The sequence below is a fragment of the Lygodium microphyllum genome, chromosome 27, assembly GCF_053477565.2.
Source record: "Lygodium microphyllum isolate KBCC chromosome 27, Lygodium_microphyllum_v1.1.10, whole genome shotgun sequence".
NCBI classification, from domain to species: domain Eukaryota; kingdom Viridiplantae; phylum Streptophyta; class Polypodiopsida; order Schizaeales; family Lygodiaceae; genus Lygodium; species Lygodium microphyllum.
In genome coordinates this window covers 233,792-248,346 of record NC_141161.1, presented here as the reverse complement: position 1 = coordinate 248,346, position 14,555 = coordinate 233,792, and the positions used below count along the sequence as shown (strand labels likewise).

Here is a 14,555-nt window from a genome sequence, read left to right as displayed (position 1 = left end):
CAAATCAAGGATCCAATCAACTGACAGTAGCGTGACGCATCCATCACAGTAGAATCTGAGTGTGAAGTGGCCTTCCAATTCGGATCCATAGGAATAGTAATGGGCCGACAAGTCTCCATCTCAAAAGTCACCAAGAGCTCCTGAATGTACCTCTGCTGAGAGATGAAAATCCCCCTCTAAGACTGATAAATCTCATGACCCAAGAAAAAATGAAGAAGCCCCAAATCCGTCATCTCGAATGCCTGATGTAAAGCTGTCTTGGTCTCTTGGACCTTCTGTGCATGATCCCTTGTCAAAATCAAATCATCAACATATAACACAAACAACACATGACCAACCTCGAAAGTGTGCACATAAAGCTGCGGATCAACCTTGGAGAGCCAATATCCCAGCTTTGACTAAAGAAACGAGTCAATCTTCTCGTTCCATGCACGCACAGCCTGCTCGAGGCCATACAAGGCCTTCTTCAACCTGTAAACTTTCCCATCTGAGGATCCAAAGCCAGGAGGCTGCTCAACATAGATCTCCTCCTGCAAGTCACCATTCAGAAAGGCCGACTTCACATCCAGCTAATAGACAGGCCATCTCCTATGACCAGCCAAGGCAAGAACAGCTCGAATAGTCGCCATACGAGTAGTGGGGGCAAAAGTATCATGGAAATCAATGTCTGGGCGCTATGCAAAACCTTTAGCAACAAGGTGAGCCTTGTGCTTGTCCAAAGAACCATCGCTAAGGTACTTCGTCTTGAAGACCCACTTGACACCAATCACCTTCTTGTGAGAGGGACGAGGCACAAGAGACCAAGTGCCATTCCTTTCAATAGCCTCCAACTTGGCTCCCATGGCCTTCCGCCAATGATCAGACTGCAAAGCCTCCTTCACTGAAGTGGGTTCACGATCCTGCATAACACCGGTCAGCAAACAATAGTTGGAGCAAACAAGCTCCGAAAAATATGCATGGGTCCTCCGTGACCTCCGCGGTCCATCCTGCGGTTCCCACTCCTCAAGGACCCCCTTGATCCTTGAATCTCGGAGTGTGTCACGGGCCCAACAAGGAGGAGGAGAAACCTCTTCTCATTGCTCTCCATCTGCTGAAGACTCGGGTACATCCACCGGCGGAAGCTCCTCGAGGATTGATGGTAGAAGAGAAGACTCTCAATCAAAAGAAGAATCTCCATCAAGAGGCTCTGTGTGACATTAATGTGACATTAAAAGTGATATTTAATGTCACATTAAGGTCATAAATATGGAATGTGACATTAAAAGTGACATTTAATGTCACATTAAGGTAAATCTAGGGGAACATGCACGAGAATGACCGTCCGGGCTCTTGGGCGCCCGAACGGGGTTAAGGGGAGCCTAGAGAGTAAGAGAGTCCAGGAATAGTAGGACTCCAGGAAGTTGACGGCTGGCAAAGGAATCCGGGTAGAGGGCCAGCACTCATCTAGGCGTGGTTGGGAGGAGGACACTCGTGCTTTTCATCGTTTTGGTGGATCTGACTCTCCGCCATCTATCATTGGTATCAGAGCATATGGTTCAATGTCTCAGATCGTTAATCGTTCGTCAAATTGTCAGAAATCCGTCAGGTTGTCAGTCGCCAGTCAGGCCGTCAGTCTTTTGTAAAGTCGCGTGAGTACCAGGCGACGGGCCGTGAAGAAAAACGAAAGGGAGAAGCGCCAGGTCACATCGCGTGAGTACCAGGCGCCGTGAAAACGCGACGGGCCGTGAAGGAAAACAAAAGGGGAGAAGCGCCACGTCACATTAATGTGACACCCTACGTTACGGGCAGAGAAAAGATAAAACGTGGGGTCGCGTGGAACCAGACCAGACGTGGGGTCATGAGAAAACGTGACTCTGTCACGATTGCTGTTGACGGGTAACTGCGACTGCTCCTGAGACGGATATGACTGCGACTGCTGTGAGAGGGACAGAAGAATGTCATATACGACTGAAGTCAGGAAATTGAATTTCCAGCATGATTACTTCACTGTTCTAATCCGGGAAGATACAATCTGTTTCTTACTCTTCGAGTTTCTTTCCGAATCAACAGCCACTATCTGCCATTAAAAATTAGGGAAGTACTTTACTTGTATGCAAATTTCTTATTTTTGCTTTCCAATTCCAGTGTATTAATGGCAGAAAAAGGGAAAGAAAGGGTAATGGAAAGTTCTAGTTCTGGGGATCAACCTATGGTAGATCCCCATGAACCAGACATACAAGAAGAACAATGGAAAGAATTTTTTGCCACGCGAGAGCAATTCGATGATCTTACTGCTCGTGTGCAAACTCAGGGGGTTCAAATGGAATTTTTAACCCAAACACTTACTGAAATAAAATCTCAATTAACTTTATTGTTGGAAAGAGATAAAAATAAGATAGAAACCTCGGATGTCCCATCTTCATCGAAAGATTTAGATGTGACTATGCGAGATCCTAAGGAACCCCAAACTTACCATAAATTGAGGGATAATCCAGTTTTAAAGGATATGAAACCACCTCAATTTTACGGGGAGGAAAAAGATAGGAATAAAGACACAATCTTTAATTTCCTCCAAAAATGGGAAGATTTACATAAATTGAAAAATACCCCACCACATCTCCAAGCACTGGAGGCTAGTTTAACTTTGGGGCCCAAAGCATATAAGTGGTGGCGAACTTTAAAGGAGGCGAATAAAATACCTGAAACTTGGGCTCAATTTGAATCCGTCTTTTTGAAAGAATTTCTTCCTGAAAATAAAATGGAAAGAAATTGGGAAGATTGGGATTATGTCAGACAAAAGGGACGACCCCTACTGACATACCTGGAGGAATATCGTGAGATAATCCTCAAACTGGAAGGAATTGATGAATTCCAAAAAACAAGAGGATTCATTAGGGGACTGGATAAAGCCTGTAAAAAGGAAGTAAAACGGAGTTTACCTAAGACGCTCGAAGAGGCAATTAAATTTGCATTAATTTATGAAGATAGTACGCGTCCAAGTACACTCACTAGTCTCACTGATACGGAGCCCAAGTCTAAGGAATTGGAAACCTCAAAATTTGTGGGCAAATTTAAAAGGAAAATGCCATTTTTCAAGGGTAAAAAACAACGTTTTGAAAAGAAACCATATATGAGGCCAAAGTTAAGTCCTGATGACTTTGATAAGGCCAAAAAAGAAAAATTGTGTTTTAATTGCCTATCCCCTAACCATGCTGCTTGGAATTGCCCTCAAAAGAAAAAGGGGGAAGACAAAGGAAAGGATAAGGACAAGGGCAAGGGAAAAGAAAAACAAATCCATGTAGTGCAGACCTTAGAATTAAAGGGCCATAAAAAGTATAAATCTTTAGAGCTCTTGCACATGGATGTACAACATAAGTGTTGTATGTCAACTTCTATGTGGCAGCCTACTTTTGTGTGAGAGTGCGCAACGGAAGAGGAAATACGAACACGGAGGAGAGGAGAGAAAGCAGAGAATGAAGGAAGAGAAATCTGCACTGACTGAAATGAATGCTGAATACACTGAAATGGACTGATCAGTCCCTGCACGCAGCCCGAAGCGTCAGTAAGGGAATCAGATCAGGCTGATGACGATGGCAGCACCAAAGACGGAGGAAGATGACGGAGTCGGAGTGTGCACCTGCCAAGGAAGGAGGGAAGTTGATAATACAACTGACTGCCAAGTGGGAAATGGCTATAAATAGCCAAAAAACCCACAAACTGGCTGACCTGAAATTTGAGGCCATAAATATGTCCGACCAGCATTTAATGCTGATCCGACCAGCATTTAATGCTGGTAAAAATGCCAAGAATGCTCAGAAAAATCCCGGAAAGGGTGGACAATGTCCGGCAGGTGAGGCAAGCTGATGAATGCAGAAACTGCCCCGGGAAATGCACAACTGAGTGCTCTAGAATGAGCTACCTCCTCCGTCAAAACAAGTGATAAACAAGTCAGAGCTCCTAATGTCCTCGTCTGACTCAGACTGAGGCTCACAGGCAGGAGATGACAAGGCATGACAAACATGACTGCTAACACCCCCTCTCAGATCCTGGATGTGGCTGAAGGCCAAGGGAGAAACGGATCCTGGGGTGGCAAGAGGAATGCCAAGGTCGATGAAGTCCGTCAATGTAGACTGCTGCTGAAGGAGCTCCTCACGATCCTGGGAATCCCCCTCTAAAACACTAGGGGCCAGGGAATCCACAGCCACATCACCGAGATCGTCCCCCTCTGAAAGGGATGGGAGGTACGAGGGAACCACCGGAGGAGAGGGTGGGGGATGGGAAGGAACCTGTGGAATAGAATGTGCACAAGCGGGAACAGGTGTAGCAATAGACTGCCTCGGAGGACCCTGCATCAAAGAAGGGGAATGGAGCCTGTAAAGCCCGCTCTCCTGCCAACCTGTAGATAAGACAGCTCCTGTAAGAGAATCCTCAATAACAACGGCATGCTCGGTGAAGACCACTCGTGTGCCAAGCCTCGTAAGGCCATAAACTGAGAGGAGGGGAAGGCCCAAATCCGGAACATGTAGGGCCTGTGAAAAGGAGCTCGAAGGTCGGTCGGTAAACAAAGGCAATGTGCCAACACCACTAATAGGCACCGATAAAATGTCACCAACAGTGACTGAACCCTCTGATGGATGGAGATCCTGTAACAAATCACCTCGGGGAGTCATATGACTCGAAGCACCACTGTCCACTAACCAAGGCTGCGCAGAAGACACTGCAGCCACGGAAGAAGGATCCTCCTCCAAAGCATGGATATGAAGGAACACTGACTCATGGATAACAGCTGGTGTAGAGGTAGAAGAAGGCTCCGATGTAGATCCACCCTTCGCTCCCGGACGAAGGTGAGGGTACTTCTTCCAACATTTCTCATCGGGATGTGTCCCTTTCCCACAGTGTGGGCACTTCGGTCTCTCTGAATCTGAGTCAGAGCCTGAAGAACTGTCCTTCTTCTTAGCCTTTGACTTCTTCTTCTTCTGTCCTCCCGAACCTGCAATAAAGGCTCTAGTGGAGTCGGATCCACTAGCACTGACCTCTCTGAGTCGCTCGTCATGCTCCAAGACAAGCGGGGATAGCTCCTCCCATAGAAGCTTCTCACGGGTCCTCGATGTAAGAAGGCTGGTGTAGAAGACATCAAACCGAGGCGATGGCAGCTGAGTCAAAAGAATCATGGCCATATCTTCAGAAGATATCGTCCGACCGAGGGATGCAAGCTCATCCCTCATATCCTGTAATCTGTTGATGTGGTCCTTCATGGAAGGACTATCATCAATAGCGAGCATCCGCAACTTCTTTTCAAGAGATATCCGGTGGGCAAACGTCTTCTGTTGATAGAGAGACGCGAGCTTTCTCCACACGTCTGCTGCAGTCTTCAACCTGTGAACATGAACAAGGACAGAATCCTGCAAACTCAGAAAGAGGAAAGATCTGGCTCTAGAATTAAGCCGATCCCATAAGGCTGCACGATCCATAGATGTCCCATCTGCGGGATCCACCTTAGGCCGGGGAATAGGAACAGAAACAAGCTCCCAAAGATCGAAGGAGTCCAAGATACACTCCACCTTGCAGGACCATAGAGAAAAGTTGGAGCCATCCAACCGGTCCTCTTTGGGCAGCTGAGGAAGTACGGGTACCTGTACAGGGGGTACCAAAGGCTGCATCTTCGGCCCACTGGAAGGGGATCGCCGAGATACATGAATAGAAGGGGGACGGGAAAGAGGAATAGACTCCGGACGACGGTCCTCGTGATAGAAATCACGCCTCCGTTCAGATGAATGTCGAGACAAAAGCTCATCATCTGAGCCATCAAAACCTGTAGACTGATGAGAAGACATCTTCCAATCTGCAAACACCAAAACACAACAAGGGAAGGTTGCCGGTGCCGAAACACAAACACCAGAAGCTCCTGAGCTGGCCGCCTTGCACAGAACGCAAGGATGATGTCAAACGCAAATGCTGACGATGCAATCACCACAGAAAAACAGCCGCCTGCCTGAAAACGCAGCCTGGGAATAAGTCGCCAGCAGGAAAAGAGCCGCCGGACGAGGGAACAACAGCCAGAACAGCAAGGCGCAGGCTGGAAGGGTGTCGCCCAGCTGGAGAAGGGCCGCCCAAGCTGAAAACGCAGGCAGAAAGAGGGTGATGATGACGTGGCAGCCACTGGAGAAGGCGCCAGCAGCAAACGCAAATTTGTGGACACCAAAACAGGCCGCCCTGATCAAGGAGATGGTGCAGAGGATGACGCCTCAGCTGTTGGAGACGTCTTGACCAGCAAACACAGAGTTGTGGGTGTTCTCCCGCGTAAAACTCAGCTCCATGTACTCTCAGTTTGGCGATGATACCATGTGAGAGTGCGCAACGGAAGAGGAAATACGAACACGGAGGAGAGGAGAGAAAGCAGAGAATGAAGGAAGAGAAATCTGCACTGACTGAAATGAATGCTGAATACACTGAAATGGACTGATCAGTCCCTGCACGCAGCCCGAAGCGTCAGTAAGGGAATCAGATCAGGCTGATGACGATGGCAGCACCAAAGACGGAGGAAGATGACGGAGTCGGAGTGTGCACCTACCAAGGAAGGAGGGAAGTTGATAATACAACTGACTGCCAAGTGGGAAATGGCTATAAATAGCCAAAAAACCCACAAACTGGCCGACCTGAAATTTGAGGCCATAAATATGTCCGACCAGCATTTAATGCTGATCCGACCAGCATTTAATGCTGGTAAAAATGCCAAGAATGCTCAGAAAAATCCCGGAAAGGGTGGACAATGTCCGGCAGGTGAGGCAAGCTGATGAATGCAGAAACTGCCCCGGGAAATGCACAACTGAGTGCTCTAGAATGAGCTACCTCCTCCGTCAAAACAAGTGATAGACAAGTCAGAGCTCCTAATGTCCTCGTCTGACTCAGACTGAGGCTCACAGGCAGGAGATGACAAGGCATGACAAACATGACTGCTAACATTTTGGGCCACATGATTTACTTAGAGTACATGGATTGATAGCTGGAAAACGGGTTAGAGTCATGATTGATGACTCTGCCACACATAATTTTATAAATTATGCACTTGTCAAAAAATTGAAACTTCCCCAACAAAATAGTGAGCATCAATATGTTGTTCGTATGATGCAAGGCCAAGACAATAAAATATGGGATACAATGGTATCCAATTTGGAAATCGAGATTCAAGGATATAAAGATAAGCTTGATTTCCAAATAATGAACATGGAAAGAGCTGATATTGCTCTAGGGAGGGAGTGGCTATGGGGATTGGAACCATCCTTAAAACGTAGCTATCACCATAATACACTGGAATTTGAAAGGGATGGTAAGATTTTTGTCATTCAAGGTGAACATGAAGTATCTGATAATCCTTTGCTGTGTTCTACTGAAGTTCAGAAGCTGATAAAGAAGGAAATTTGTGAGGTATATATGTTATGGTCTCTTCCTGTACAGAATACTTTTACTTTCTGTAATATAAAGCAACAATTTTCTTATGTTTGTGAGTTGAATGTTAATAATGAATTGAACAGTTTGTTAGATGATTTTAAAGATGTGTTTCCTTCTGATTTACCAAGTGGCCTTCCACCAGATAGGGGTGATATAAATCACCCAATTGATATAAATAAGGATACACACCCAATTTCAAAACCACCGTATAGGTTAAGTGAAACACAGCATCAAGAAGTTGAAAAACAAATTAAGGATTACCTGGATAAAGGGTTTATTCAACCTAGTAATTCACCTTGGGCTTCACCAATTTTATTGGTAAAGAAAAAAGATGGTTCTATGCGACTTTGTGTTGACTATAGAGCACTTAATAAAATAACGGTGAAGAATAAATTTCCTATGCCCAGAATGGAAGATCTTTTTGATCAATTGCAAGGGGCAAAATTCTTCACAAAGATAGACTTAAGATCAGGTTATCACCAAATAAGAATTAAGGCACAAGATGTTTCCAAGACGGCATTTCATACTAGATATGGGCATAATGATTTTTTGGTGATGCCTTTTGGCCTCACTAATGCACCAGCTACCTTTATGAAGCTGATGAATAGTGTTTTACGGCCCTATCTAGGACATTTTGTAGTAGTCTTCTTGGATGATATCTTGATCTTTAGTAAATCAAGAGAAGAACATTTGGAACACTTACAATTAGTATTCCAACTGTTAAGAACACATTCCCTTTATGCAAAGAAAACTAAATGTGAATTCTTTGCACAAGAGGTCAAATATCTAGGGCATATTATCTCGAAAGAGGGAATCAACATGGATCCAGAAAAAGTAAGGGCAATTATTGAATGGCCACCTCCAAGGAACCTGGAAGAGCTGCAGATCTTCCTAGGTTTATCTGGATTTTATCGTAGATTCATTCGAGATTATGCCAAAATAGTTGTTCCAATGACAGACCAACTTAAAGGGAAGGGAAAAGTTTTAATTGGGGAACAGATCAAAATGAAAGTTTTCAAAAACTTAAGGTAGCTATTGCTACAGCTCCAGTATTATTAATAGTGGATCCCAATAAACCATTTGTGGTTGAAGCTGATGCCAGTGATAAGGCAATAGGCGCGGTCTTATTACAAGAAGGTCGACCAGTTGCTTTTGAAAGCAAGAAATTAGATCGTGCAAAACAGAATTATTCTGTTTATGAGAGGGAGCTGTATGCAATAGTACATGCAATGAAGAAATGGAGGCACTATTTGTATGGTGCCAAACTTTTGATTTTATCGGATCATGAAAGCATTAAGTGGCTTAATGATCAACCAGATTTACACGGGCGTAAAGCCAGATGGGCCGAACTCCTCCAAGAGTTCGACTATGAGATCAGATATAGAAAAGGAAAGTATAATATAGTAGCTGATGCACTCAGCAGAATGCCCATCATTAATGAATTGAGTTTTACTCAGTTCACTTCCAACTTGCTTGAATCTTTAAAAGGGAAATGCCAGGTTGATCCGGCATATTCCAACATATGGGAAGCAATAAAAAATGAGGATCCAACTGAAAGTGCTTCTACTGAGGAAGGAATATCTGAGGATGTTCAACACGGAAATGGAGCATTACGGGCTGCTCAAACTGGATTCAAGTGGAAGAATTTTACCATTGATAATGGTTATTTACTCTACAAGGGTAGGGTATGTGTCCCGAAAGATATAGAAATAAGGCGCCAGATACTCTTTGAGTGTCATGATACCCCTAGTGCGGGACATCCAGGAGTTAATAAGACTTATAGTCTTATTAAAAGGTAGTTCTATTGGCCTGGAATGAATAAGGACGTCCTTGACTATGTGGTCAAATGTAATAAATGCCAGGTTAATAAAGCTGAAAAATTAAAAATGGGAGGACTTCTCCATCCATTAGAAATTCCTTCGGGAAAATGGGAGAGTATCTCCATGGACTTTATTGTTGCTCTACCTAGAACACAGAGGGGGCACGACTCTGTGTGGGTGATTGTGGATAGGTTAACCAAAATGGCTAGGTTTATTCCAACTTCAACTGATGTTAAAACACCAGAATTGGCTAGATTGTTCGTAGAGAACATATACCGATTGTATGGCCTTCCGGCAAATATAGTTTCTGATCGGGATAGAAAATTTGATAGCCATTTTTGGCGTGCGGTATTTAGGAAATTGGATACTAAACTTAGCATGAGTACGGCGGATCACCCGCAAACTGATGGGCAAACTGAAAGGGTTAACCAAATTCTTGAAGATATGCTTAGGGCATATGTAAGTAAAAGGCAAACTAATTGGGAAGAGTATTTACCGTTAGCAGAGTTTGCATATAACAGTGCCAAACACTCTTCCACTGGATATAGTCCATTTATATTAATGTATGGGTTTCAGCCCAGAGCTCCTTTTGCAGTAGGACTGCATAAGGAAAAGGTTCAGGCAGCTAAAGATTTTTTGGAGGATATGAATAGTATGTTAAAATTTGCTCAAGAAAATATTAAAAAAGCTCAAAATCGAGCTAGAGCATATGCAGATCCTCACCGAAGAGACATCTCCTTTGAAGAAGGAGAATTGGTCTATCTTAAGGTGCCTGAACAAACTAAAACTAAAACTATGAAAAAGGGACATTGTCCAAAGCTTTCACCAAGGTATTGTGGTCCTTTCATAATACTTAAAAGGGTGGGAGAATTGGCTTACAAGCTCCAACTACCTGCTGGTAGTAAAATACATCCAGTTTTTCATGTAAGCAAATTAAGGAAGAAGCTGGGTGATTTGGATAATCTAATCTTAAATGATGATATTGAGGAGTTATTCTATGACCAATCTAATCCACATGAACCAGAAAAAATATTAAATGTTCGTAATAGGCGAACGAGGAATACTATTTATCAAGAATGTTTGGTTAAGTGGAAAGATTGTTCAGAAGAAAGCTCAACATGGGAGCGAGTAAGTACTTTAAAGAAAAGGTTTCCCGATTTACAGTTAGACCTTCCAAGTATCGTTTTCGAGGACGAAACCGATTCTTAAGGGGAAGGAAATGTGACATTAATGTGACATTAAAAGTGATATTAATGTCACATTAAGGTCATAAATATGGAATGTGACATTAAAAGTGACATTTAATGTCACGTTAAGGTAAATCTAGGGGAACATACACGAGAATGACCGTCCGGGCTCTTGGGCGCCCGAATGGGGTTAAGGGGAGCCTAGAGAGTAAGAGAGTCCAGGAATAGTAGGACTCCAGGAAGTTGACGGCTGGCAAAGGAATCCGGGTAGAGGGCCAGCACTCATCTAGGCGTGGTTGGGAGGAGAAGGACACTTGTGCTTTTCATCGTTTTGGTGGATCTGACTCTCCGCCATCTATCACTCTGGCTCCAAAGGAACTGTCTCGGGAGCCCAACTCTCCCCTGCATCTCCAAGGACGGGGTGCTCCTCACCCCCCTATGTAGCCGGAACTTCCACAAACAGCACATCTCGGCTCGTGTAGACATCCCGCTTGACGAGATCAAACGAACGATAACCTTGGGACTGGGAGCTATAGCCAATAAAAACCTATCGTCGGGAAGCCACCTCTAGCTTATCACACTGCGTCTTTGGAATGTATACATAAGCGTCACAAAAAGTACCCCAAGTGAGGAAAGCGGGAGGACGGAACCCCTGACGAGTCTGTCCTACAGCAAGGTGGTCCCAGAGAACTGGGAGGCTTCTCACAAGGTTTTACTGATGACCGACGCTTAGAAATCGTTAGGTTAGAACCCCGATTCATGCCGTTTTAGGAGACAGGAATGGGACTATGCCCTATGGATAGAGAGATGGAGTGTCGCATCCCTCTTGTTTCCCATTCTCTTTGAACCAAGTGCGGCATGGGTCTGCTTCGGTTGGGTATCTCTGCGTAAAGTAGAATGTCCAAAACCCGACGCTAAAATGTTGTCAGGAGACCTTGACCACTAGGGACTCAAGTTTCAGGTCGATCTTAATGGGTTTAGCCGCAAATATTCCGTTGCGAGACGGACTCGAGAAACCCTAGGCGGCAAACCCCGTGACATTCCATGGGAGTGCCGGGCGGCGTCGCTTAGACTCGTCTCTCGATGGACCGCTAAAAACGTGCTTGGACAGCTAATAGATGGGCACGTTACATTCCGGTCTAAAATTCTCCATGATCGGTGCAAAATTTGACCTCAGCACAGACCAAGGAATTAATCCTCGTGCAAAAACAAAGATAATGACGCAAACTAATTCTAGGGTCCAAAAATAGTAACTCCCTACATTTTAGGGATGGTGACCCCTGCATTCCTCAAGTTGTTTTGAGCAACTTTTATTATTGCAACCACATCAAAAAGTGTAATGTGGCTCAGTTATCGTGACTTTTATTCCGTGGGCATTCTCACATGTGCATCTTTTATCTTGGCCAGGCTCATTGTCCTACACCATCTACAGTGGCTAAGCACACAGTCCCAAACCACTACTATCTCATTTCTATCTAATTCACAGCAAATTACATAGTGCACTCTAAACCGAAGAGTTTAGCAGGAGACTCTAAAGCATCCCCAATGGCATGAGACCATGGAAAAGGTGCTTGAGAGCATTGACCAGATCAGAACCTAGACCTTGGTGGATTATCCAGGCCAAAAGAAGGTCATGGGGACTAAGTGGATCCTTAGGACCAAAATGAAAGCTGATGGAACTTTTGATAAATACAAGACTTATCTTGTAGTGCAAGATTTTCCACACAAGCATGACATAGATTATGAGGAGACCTCTGCATCCACTGCATAATTGACATTGTTCCAACAACTAAAAATGACAATAAGGAAGCACACATATATTTTATCTATTTCTCTTGAGATCGCACACATACACCTAAACTTTCTCACTCAAGTCTATCACAGAAAAGCTTAAGATGTAGATTTCCCATGGATATACGCAAAAACATGATTTATACAAGCTTTAACCAATGATAAAGAAGTACCATAAGGGATGCCAACAATTGGGGGTCTACTATCTATCATCTAACATCCAAAAGCATTGCTAACTATCATATTCAACGAGTCTCTTGTTTGTGTATTGATTTATTTCATGTGTGTAGGTTGGTTTGTGTTTACTACCCTTTAGATTACTTTAAAAGGCTGGTTCCATAGTTCCATCATCTAGACATCACCATCTTCTTCAAGGAGGAGGGCTGATTCAAGGAGGAGAGCCTATGGTTGTCTCGAGTGCAAGTACAAGTTGTTGTAGTTTAACTTTAGCAAAGGATTCCATAATACTACCATCTCCTCTAAGGATGTGAGCTTGTGGTTGTCTAGTGGTGAGCACACATGTTCAAGTGTTATAATTGAAAGTCGAGAGTGAAGTTTTACAACTTTCTACAAGATGTTAACAAGGGAACAAGCTGTAGGTGATGTAGGTGATGAGGAATCATTGTTCCCAACAGAGACACACACATTACATAATGCAAGGTCTATGGAGGTTCATGTTGATCTGGGATAGGACATAAATGCAATTGTAACTAATGCAACTGAAAAGTTGTTGTAGCTTTACCTTGAGGCTTTTCAGTGCTTGTCCAAGGCACTGTTTGTCGACAGTATATCTACTGTGGGACCTACTAAGATCAAGTCACCAGTCACTACGTTGCAGTTGGGTATGGTTGCTTACTTGAGCCCTGTGGACTATGGTACATGTAAGGACGTATTTATGGTAGCAGGTGCACGTCTTGCTTCAGGTTATTTAGGTTCCTATTCAAATTTAGTCTTCTAATTAAAGATAAAGAGCGTGGGTTCTTGTGAGAACCTTGTGGGTGATAAAGCGCACGCAAAAAAAGGCTGAGGCTTGTCGAGCAAAGCCTGAAGAATTGGCAGTGCGAAAGCTGCTGTCTTCCCAGATCCTGTTTGTGCGAGGGCGATGATATCTCTGCCTGCAGACGGACGGCCATGTAGTAGTCTAAGTAACAGCATACATGCAGACAACACCATGACCAGGAAGAGGAAGAAAGGAGAAAAGTTATTATAGACGTCTAATATTATGATTTTAATATTATTATTATTATTACCTTCCAGAGCTAGGGGAATAGCCTCCTCCTGAATTCTGGTGGGCTCCTCCCACCCCAACGACGTGCAGGCCTTCGCTAGCTCCTCGCACACGCCGAGGCTACTGAAGCTCCTCCTTGTGCTCTGATGATCCCGATGCTGCTCCTCCCTATCATATGCTCCATTGTCTCCTGCTCCCATTGTAAATCTTCTTGTGATCTGATCTTATTGTTCCTCTGCTATACTCTCTATTGCTTCCATTGTAAGGTAAAGCTCACTTCTTCACCAGCATTCTATTGCTTTATGGAATTTTGAACAATTGCTTTATGGAATTTTGAACAAATGGCAGCACGGCTTACTTTGCTGTGATTAATTTATTCTCTGATCATCTACTCGCGCAGTGGAGAGGAGCTCGATGAAGATTTCAAGTTGCCGATGATTAGGTGATTAAAATTTTCCTCCATTCGCGGGCAAGGTGTGGTGTTTTCAACAGGTTGCCCAAGGGCAAACGCCTTTAAAAAAACATTCTATACCTAGCGGTGACGCTTTTACCGGCAGCTTTACCTAACGACGAGGCATACCACTATTTACGACCAAGATGTCAAAAAAGTAGGCTGAAACTTTTGGTACAATGCAATAATCGTTTCACTTTTTTTTAAAATGTGCATAATTTGATATAGAAATATTTACATCACCAAGGGATTGGTGGGGGGCATGCATAATGCCAAACAATGAACCTTCACAAAATATCATAGGAGCCTACTCAAGACATTGACTCAAGTTTCCTACGAAATAACTTATATAACCGAAATTTTGTTTCTAATGCTCTAAGTAGGACCAAGCAGTCTTCAACATGCCAAGGCAGTGAGCAAGGGCTCGAGCAGATTTGCCCCAAAAAGCCACGTTATTTCTTCTCCTCCTGATAAACATTAACCTCTGGGAGGCTTGATCCAAGGAAGACAGGTCACCAAAAAAGACAGTGGTGAATCCAAACTCAAATTTCAAGTTGGCATCTTTTAACCATTTCTTGATGCACATCCAAACTGGCTTAACAGATGGACTTCATGGGTAGCTTTTGAGAGAGGTCTTCACCTAAAGAAGT

The 14,555-nt window shown here is 44.0% G+C and overlaps 1 protein-coding gene across 1 annotated transcript in view; it reads right to left on the bottom strand.

Moving 5' to 3' along the window:
* Positions 1–13,972, bottom strand: part of LOC148011991 (uncharacterized) — a 50,667-nt gene extending 36,695 nt beyond the window's left edge. Inside the window, exons 1-2 of the mRNA XM_087669443.1 lie at positions 13,477–13,972; positions 13,218–13,341 (exon numbers count right to left, since the gene is read on the bottom strand). Of these exons, the coding sequence (XP_087525569.1) occupies positions 13,218–13,341; positions 13,477–13,654 (302 nt within the window). The 5' untranslated portion in view covers positions 13,655–13,972. The remainder of the gene's footprint in view (positions 1–13,217; positions 13,342–13,476) is intronic.
* Between the last annotated feature and the right edge of the window lie 583 nt (positions 13,973–14,555).